The sequence below is a fragment of the Triticum dicoccoides genome, chromosome 7A (genome assembly GCF_002162155.2).
Source record: "Triticum dicoccoides isolate Atlit2015 ecotype Zavitan chromosome 7A, WEW_v2.0, whole genome shotgun sequence".
Classification (NCBI taxonomy): Eukaryota; Viridiplantae; Streptophyta; class Magnoliopsida; order Poales; family Poaceae; genus Triticum; species Triticum dicoccoides.
Genome location: NC_041392.1, coordinates 669,450,830 through 669,459,712, shown reverse-complemented (window position 1 = coordinate 669,459,712; position 8,883 = coordinate 669,450,830). Strand labels below are relative to the sequence as shown.

At 41.0% G+C, this 8,883-nt stretch overlaps 1 protein-coding gene and 1 pseudogene across 1 annotated transcript; one reads left to right on the top strand and one right to left on the bottom strand.

Moving 5' to 3' along the window:
* LOC119328549 overlaps nucleotides 1–3,571 on the top strand; it is a 10,256-nt pseudogene extending 6,685 nt beyond the window's left edge.
* On the bottom strand, nucleotides 3,381–6,186 carry LOC119328550 (AUGMIN subunit 2-like). The gene is made up of 6 exons (XM_037601528.1): nucleotides 5,994–6,186; nucleotides 5,331–5,438; nucleotides 4,665–4,769; nucleotides 4,417–4,485; nucleotides 4,051–4,164; nucleotides 3,381–3,800 (listed from the first exon to the last, which is right to left on the bottom strand). The coding sequence occupies exons 1-6, from the start codon at nucleotides 6,087–6,089 to the stop codon at nucleotides 3,510–3,512; spliced, it is 783 nt and encodes a 260-aa protein (XP_037457425.1). The 5' UTR covers nucleotides 6,090–6,186; the 3' UTR covers nucleotides 3,381–3,509.
* Nucleotides 6,187–8,883: the final 2,697 nt, after the last annotated feature.

Sequence of the window (8,883 nt, the reverse complement as noted above, 5' to 3'; positions counted from 1 at the left end):
ATTTAGTACTGCGTTGGCCGGGTCTTGAACTTGAGGCATCTTGGCTCTGATTTCACATTAGAGGAGCAACTTATCTGTATTGCATAGCCCAAGGAGCAAATATATATTACAAGAGACTTGGAGTACAAGCAAGGAAATCTAGACTAATATGACTACATATGGAGACCTACTTACTTACGAAGCCTTTTATCCCAAACAAGTTGGGGTAGGCTAGATATGAAACCCTTTCACGAGGACTTCCCAGGAGGTCACCCATCCTAGTACTACTCTCGCCCAAATGGGTTTCATACCCAAAAGACTGGCTAGTTTTTACGTTGGCTCGCCAAGCCTATCACAACCCTTAGATATGAAACCCTTTCACGAGGACTTCCTAGGAGGTCACCCATCCTAGTACTATTCTCGCTCAAATGGGTTTCATACCTATGGGACTGGCTAGTTTTTACGTTGGCTCGCCAAGCCTATCACAACCCTCCTCCTTTACCCGGGCTTGGGACCGGCTATGCCTAGAAGACATAGGCGGAGTTAGACCAATATTAATACCACTAATACTCCTTAACGAAGCACTCCTGCCTGCCTCCAAAATGAGGCTGAAATCATCACAGGCAAGCTCAGAATCATTGTTGCCCATTGCATTTTCCCCCTCAAAGACTCATCTGTATCTTTCTTTTGAAAACTGCCAAGCTTTACAAGCAGCAGCAGAGATCTCGTTTATTTTTGTCATCCTTCTTCCCAAGGCACACTCTGCTCCGCCATTTTGGGCACTGAGAATTAGAGACAGCATCCGAGATTCTCGGCTGCTAGACATTTCCCTTGAACCACAACACTTTGGAGAAGGAACAGGGAAGGGTAAGGTCGGCAGCCGATTCCATATGTACAACTTTTCATGCTTGTTTGGACTAAGCTACAAGTTTTTACCAAATAAACTTTTACAATGTGGACTAGGAAGTCTCTTGTGATATTTGAGGTTTACTAAGGAGATAAACTACCTTCTCGAAGGGGATTCTATGTGATGTGATGGGGCTTTTTGGATATCACATATAAGTGATTTAGCAGACCACAAACACCTATGATTTTAGTATGGAGGTTTATGACTTGGTTTAGAGCTGCTTCAACCAGACCGCTTTTCCTTTATGTTTTCCTTTGTTTATTGTCGTACAATAATATTTATGTATTTTTGGTCATTGTGTCATTTTATTAGAACATCATTGGAAAGAAACATAAGTAGCTTAACTTACGAAAACAATTTCTGTAGCTCCTTTTATTCCTTGCTTCGTTGAAGCTGAGCCTATATTGTACAATTCTATATTGAGACTACATTTTTTTGTAGGTTTTGTTTACGCATTTGCAAGAGAAACTCGCTATTACCGAGGTGAGTCACATTGAGCTTAGGTTGGAGTTCGTTCCTGATAAAGTAGCCCTTGTTATGCTTCACAGCTTAGTGCTGGTACTTTCTCACTGAACTTTGAATTTGCCTTTTGTGCAACTTGGATGATGCAGGAGAAACAGAAGGAATTACAGTACCAGATTGCTCGGCGTGCTGAATCTTCAAATATTACGGCACAGACACCTTCTCATCCTCCTGGAAATGCATTGGTTGCTTCTGTACGACGCTATCCTATTTTGTCCTTTATTCTCTGCTTACTCTAACTTCCTACATTTCCAGAGCCAAACCGACCTTGACATTGTGCCCCAGCAAGCATATCCTCATGTACAGCGTCCAATTTCTTATCCCGTTCGAGCTAGACGGGATAGGGGTTTATTGGCAAATGAGAACCGTCAGATCCTCCCAACCAAGGCTGCTCTGACAGACACTGAGCACGACAATGTTGGAAGGACCTCTCCTCCAAGAAGGTTATTATTGTAGTACTAGCTAATTGTGTGTTGCAACGGGGACATACATATTTGAGTGGTTCACATCAATTGTGTCACACGTATACCTTCCATCCACTATCTTTGCTTCCTCAATCCAATCTTACCACCTATGTCAATGGCTCATCTTACAACACACACTTTCTTGTAAGTGGACCTGAAGATACGGTAGAAATCATACTGAGAAGAAAGTGTGCCTCTTGAACAACTCACGATGAATAACAGTATTAAGCAAATTGGTTGTTGAATGCTCAGGCAAATAATTTCCTTGAGTATATTTTATCAAGGTTTACATTTCACAACATCCTTCTTAAACGCTAGCCTTTGCATAGAACATTCGCCTTCTCACAACATTGATGGATCGCTAGGGCTTGGCAGCACTCGTAAAAAGATTTAGTACTATCAAAAAGTATTTCTCTACTTTGATGCAATGAAACAGGGAGTGATGCTCCTATTTTTCTTTAAAAATTATCATGTTTACCTGAAATTACATATGGTCCTCTCAAGCATTGACAACTGAAGAAGTGAAAGCAGAGTATCTGCATTATTGCTTAAGCTCATCTATTTGCAAATAATGGAGAACTTTATATCCTTGAAACACCAGTTTAGCCATGGCTGCAATGCACCAACGTAAGGCATGCCATTCTTTTCAATTTATGGTGTTTTTTTGTACAGTTTAACTTGTGCAGGGAACTTTTAGCAAAATGATTTTGTTAGTGAACAATTTCGATTATACGGATAGACAAACTTGGTTGTCTTATTGGGTCTGTCTTCTCTTGTTTATGCAGCAACCAATTTACCAAGTATGGTGTAGCAAAAGAAACTGAGCGTGATTCTCGTGCTGGACGATCCCGGATTTAACTTTGAATCCAAGGATCAAAACCCATCATTCAAGGCCCCTGTTGGGGGTGATGTAACAAAAAATCTAGGAGCGGAAACCCAAACTTCACGGGAACCTCCTGCGGAGTGGAGTCCTCAAGGCCCACCTAATTTGGTATCTGGCCTTGAGGGTGGGAACCTGTCTTACCCTTATCTTCCTACTGTCCTTGAGGAGCCTAGTTCTTCTTTCTTTGAAGGTGTTGGATATTTTGATTTATGCAATTTCCTTCTCCTTATTTCTTCAGTTCTGATGGTAAACACCATTTTTCATGAATATGCAGCTGCAGAGGATGACCCACTACCAGCCATAGATGGGCTAAGAATCACAGGTGAAGCTTTTCCTGGAAGTGAACTTCAAGCAAGTGGGTATTCCAGCAATGGGACCACAAGTTGTTATTTTGAGGTGCGATTTGTAGTTATGATTCAACACGTTCTGATGTTCTATCAAACTCCTGTCATTTTAATTTCTTCCTAGTCCACTACAACTTAAATGTTTGCAAAAAAAATGTGCACACAGTGGGTACGCCATTTGGAAGATGGATCGGTAAACTACATAGAAGGTATTTTCTACATGCTGCTAGAAGACTTTTATTTTATTTTTATGTCATTTTATTTGGCGTACCATGAGGGAATTAAAATTAACATTGCCATTGCCTGATGTAGGTGCAAAGCAACCCACATATTTAGTTACTGCTGATGATCTGGACTCTTTACTAGCCATAGAGGTCCAGCCTCTAGATGACCAAAAAAGCTTTCAGGGTTTACGTCGTCCAAGAGGATGGCCATGATAGCCTCCTCTGGTTGACACTGTCGAGTCCATCACTTTCAGGGTTTACGTCGTCCACTTGGTTCCAGCTATTGAGCATCGAGCCCTCTCTCCACTGAGGTGGCGTCAAGAACTTTGAATCATCACTGGAGCCACCTGGGGTCATTGACGGAGAAGGACCAACACGTAGTGTTTGAAGAGTAGAAAAGGATTCCCTCATCGCAGACATGGCCTCGAAGAACCGGGTGCAGGATGCAAGCGCAGCAGGTATCGGTCGTAGCATTTCCTTCACGGAGATAAAAGATAGCGATTAAGCCTATGTTGCATGGTATAATGCGTAGACAAGAAATAGTTGCCATAAGACAATGCAATCAGAACGCGCAAAGTCATTCTACACTAACATGATAAATCATTTGTCATCTCTGGATTTGACAATGGTAGCATTAATATTTGCGTCTGTAGTGGAAGGTGTTTTGCGGAGGATAAATTCACTATGGCTACTAATTTAATTACCAGAAGGAGTATTTTTAACTTACACCCCATACAGCAGGCGACTCTCTGAAGTTTTGACTCCACTGGAAATCTCCAACTGATGCTGTCAATGCCCCATAGTCACTTGCCGCTTTCAGAAGCAGCTCCGAGAATTGTTTCTGAGGAGAAGCAAGTACAGTGAGTAGCAAATATTACAACACGTTCGCCCAAGAAACCACACATTCCTTTGTACAGAAATCACCCAAGCAGATGCAGCTAAGATTCTCCTCCATAAATCAATACATTGTAAAGAAGGCCAAGAATCGGAAAACTGGTGGGTTTCTACTAGATACACCATTTTTAGTTTGCATGAATGAGTTAATGATATATTTTCTATAAAAAACTGAAATCAAAAGGATCAAGAACCCGACCTGGTATTCAGCTTCAACAGGAATGCAATCAAGCGAATAAGGTTGCTGCAGACGGGCAATAATGCGGTCCTGACAGAAAAGGGTTGTTATTTTGATATCCAGATCTTGTAATTGGTCAATTTATATGGTATATGGAGCAGTCAACAGCACAGGCAGAACTTTGTTCATACAATAACCTGAGTAACAGGTAGTCCCAAGAAAGAAAGGAATCAAGTAAAATAAAACTAGTGATTTCTGACTTCCAGTACCTTGTTTTGAATAACATCTTTCAAAATAGCAGTAATTCTGGCCAACGATTCACACTTCTTTTCCATTTCACTAACATGAGTCAAATGAGCAATGTTTTTATCATCCTGCGATAATCAAAAGTTCATCAGTATGATCAACGAAGATAACTGACACAAATCAAAAGCCCAGAAAACTGAATACACCATCATTTGGAGGCGATATATAACGAAGTTTACAGGTGAAATACAAATTGGGCGCTTGCTATTTTGCTTGTAATAACATTTAATAGGGCGTAAACAGTTTAAAGTTTTATACGTCACCAGTTAAAAGCTTTAACCTTGCACATTTAGAGCGGAGACCTGGGCGTTGCAATTCATTTTTCAAACATCAAAGCCTAGGTACAGCAAGTGTGAGCAGCAATCAGATTCATAGACAGATATAAAATTATTATTTTCACTTAAGAAGAAAAAACTGATCCATGTTATTAATATACTTTCGCCACCATTGTAACAGAATGAAAAGGATATTCACTACAGCGAAAGAAATTGATGAAATCTAAAAGCGTTGATCAAAAGCCCAAGTAATATCGTGTAGTAAGGGATCTGAAAAGTTAACCAACAAGCATTGGCATCGCACAGAATTGTTGTAAACATACAAACAGCAGCAACTGGTCGTCAACCCATTACCTTTCTGCCTTGTAGCTCGACTTGCAAATTGGCAATGTTCCGCTGCACGACCGTCAGCTCCCTTAATACCCTCACCAGGTCATCACTTTTGTCGGTGTTCTGATCTTCCTGCAATGGTAAGTGACAAAAAAAGTGTAAAGACTTAAGAAGCATACATGACCATATCCTGCGAAATAAAAAGAATGGTCATTTCATCACCATCACTTTTAGTGATACGGAGCACTGTAAATTTCATGGAGCTAGAAAGCGCAACAAAACAGAGGGATATATAGCAATCTTACAGCTAACAGTTTTAGATGGATTAAAACTAACTCCAAGATAGGTTTCATTAGATAAAGAACCCTACAGGTTATAGTCACCAAACTTAAGAGGGGATAGTTCCCCATAGATGTTCCTCTCAGGGCTAGCAAAGCGTACTGGACTCCCCTGAACCTACCCGCTTAGCCTGTTCAAACCATGCAGAAATTGCAGTGATAGGGTCTAATTCAGGTGCAGCACTCTGTTCCAAACCTGCATTTCACAATCCCCGGGCACGATTTACCAGGAACAGAACCCTACAAATTACCTGAAAGGAACAAGAATTCGACCGGGAGATTCGGATCTCGCGAAATGGCGGCGGAAGAGACGAATTGACAGGAGACGCAGCCAAGGGGTGGGGGTAACCTGCGCGGGAGGGGCCGGGAAGCCGAGGTCCCCGGCGATGGCGAGCGCCTCCGCCATGCCACCGAGCCGCTTCGCCGGCTTCTGCGCCGCCGCCATGGCCTCGACCGGTTGTTGGGTGAGCTGGTGCGCGTTGCGATTTCGCCTCGCCGGCCGGTTGAGCGTTTGCTGTAAGTCGAGTACGGAGTACTACCGTTCCAAATGTCAAAATGCTGCTGAGCTTCCCTATGCTCGCTCTTCGGTCTTCATCGCAATAAAAAAAATTAGAGCATGGTTAATACTAGTAGCACTAGTATGGTGTATCATTAATACTAGAGTGTGACACGCGCGTTGGTGCGCCGTTCTTCGGTCACGAGTTAAGTCTATTTTTCTAATTTTAGGTGCGGTCTATTACTGTCGGTGGATAATTGTCCACTGCCGACCATGTTTAATCATCTCCACAAAAATATATACAAAGGGTGTTGAATGTAAACTCCATCTAGTATAATTGGGCTCAATTCTTGCACATTGCTTACATGATGGAACATGAATAGTAAATCTAGAGTAATTAGCTCTATGCATGATGATTCACACATTTTATCACGCAATGAAATGCATCGACGATTCAACTTGTATGAGCCATCGGCCTCTTCATGCAATTCAAAAGCGAGAGCCTTTAAATTACACAGTAGGTAGTACACCTCTAGCTATGTAGCTAGTTCGTCCTTTCTCGGTGGGACCGATTGCATATTTTGGTGAGACCGAAATAATTACAACAGGCAATAGAGAGTTTGCAAGGCCATCTCGCTGAGACTGAAATTCGTATCGGTGTGACCGAACTATCTAGGGTTTCTGGCAGTGGCTAGGTCAAATAAACTCGGTGGCGCCGGATAGATCAAATCGGTGGGGCCGAGTTTGACTTTGAGTTTTGGACAAATGTGAAAATGAGAAAGTGTCTGAGGGTTTTGGAGCAATATCACTAAGCACTTGAGCAAGTAGACCATTAAGCAACACCTCATCCCCTTTTAATATACTGGCTTTCCTATGGACTCAATGTGATCTTGGATCATTAAAATAGAAATGAAGAGTCTTGAGCTTTTGCCAATCTTTGTCCTTAGCATATTGAAGGGGTTTCACATCATCTTGTCCTTGCGATGTCATTGTTGAACTGATCTGAAATACACTAGGTGAAAGGTATTAGTCCAACAAAAGATATGTTGACATTAATTGCCAAAATCACCCAGGGAGCACTTGTGCTTTTAGGAGGAGCACTGGTAGCATGTCCCAGGGATGTAGCTATGTTGCTGAACCTCGCTAACAAATCTCGTTGTCGTGCTTGTGTTTGTGTGATTGCTTGTCCTTGATGGATAGATAGTGGCCTCAGATTAATTCTAACAACGCAAAGCCGTCCCTCCTATTTTTGGGGGACAAACATTTTTCACCAAGACATTTAGTGCATCCTCCTCTGGTTGTCCTCATCTCCCAAAAATGTGACATTATGTCAATAATTCCTTTGCATTTCTTCAGGAATTTTAAAGATAGACATAGCATAGTTAGGACTAGCTTGAACAATAGACTTGAGAAGAACGGATAAGTATTTTTCTTTCCATCCACTAATTGTCATAATAATACCATGAATCAAATATTGAAAACATGTAGTCTAATCGAAACCACATTGTGTAGCAACAAATCCATTTTTTTGTCATTGAGAGCCTCGGTCATGATATTCAGGTTGGAGCAAATTTGTTCTGTGGTTTTCACTCTTGTATTAAGACTAAATAAGATGCTAGATTTATCAATGCTCACCATTTTCCCTGAATGACACAATCTGAATCAAGATTTGATTTCAAAGCCTCGACATTGTGAAGATTAGCTTTCATGAGGATAAACGAGTCATCAACAAAGAGAAGATTTGTAATAGAGGGCATCTCTACAAACCTTCACTCCAAAAATATTTTTATTTTCCTCTACATGCGCCAATAGAGAAGTCACAAGCTCTGTTCATATCAATAATAGATAAGGAGATAAAGGATATCCCTGTCAATCCTCTTGTAGCCTTAAAGCTATCACTTTCTTCTGCATTAATGTGAACCCGATATTCGAAAGTGGAGACACATTGGATAATAAAAAACCCAAGTCCCTTGGAATCCAAGTTTCAACATAATGCGCTTCAAGAAAGTCCACTCAACCCGGTCATAAACTTTGTGCATGTCAAGTTTGATAGCGCACAAAACCTCTTTGTGTTTGTCTTATTATTTGTAGTATGAAAACACTCATAAGCCACTAAAACATTGTCCGTGATCATTCTTGTAGGCACAAATGTACTTTCAGCGAGGCTAATAATTTCTGGCAGAAAAACCTTCAACCGAGCAACAACCATTTTTGAGATAATCTTGTACAACACGATACATAAATTGATCGGTCTAAATTGGGTTACCTTCTCATGAGAATAAACCTTAGGCATCATCACACTCACAGTATCATTCCATCAAGACGGAATAGTGCAACACGACCTGTAGAAGCTCATCCCCTAACATAGATCAAAATATCTTATAAAAAATAACATGGAGTCTATCTGGTCCTGGAGCTTTTAAATCACCAATATCAAAAAGAGCCTTTCAAACATTTTCAGCGTGATAAGGGGCGAGAAGGGCATTATTCATCTTCATAGTCACTCTTCTTCAAATAAGAGATAAAACTTAATGATTCGGTTGTAAAACTTCTAAGGTGAAAAGATTATAAAATAACTCGTGAGATGATCCTTCAATTATGTACTTTGCCGCCAAACACGTGTGTCATCAAGAACTTTCTTAATATTGTTGCATTTTTATGGCGCCTGCTGCATTATGGAAAAATGAACTAGTGTGATCCCCATGCATCAACCAATCCGCTCGACCTCCATGTGACCAAGAAA

What these genes read in the sequence shown, in the direction of transcription:
- LOC119328550 (XM_037601528.1), bottom strand. Translation starts at nt 6,089, where the DNA reads ATGGCGGCGGCGCAGAAGCCGGCGAAGCGGCTCGGTGGCATGGCGGAG. An exon ending in TCGAGCTACAAGGCAGAAAG is followed by an intron (nt 4,770 to 5,330) that starts GTAATGGGTTGA and finishes TGATTATCGCAG; the next exon opens with GATGATAAAAACATTGCTCA. An exon ending in CTGTTGAAGCTGAATACCAG is followed by an intron (nt 4,165 to 4,416) that starts GTCGGGTTCTTG and finishes GCTTCTCCTCAG; the next exon opens with AAACAATTCTCGGAGCTGCT.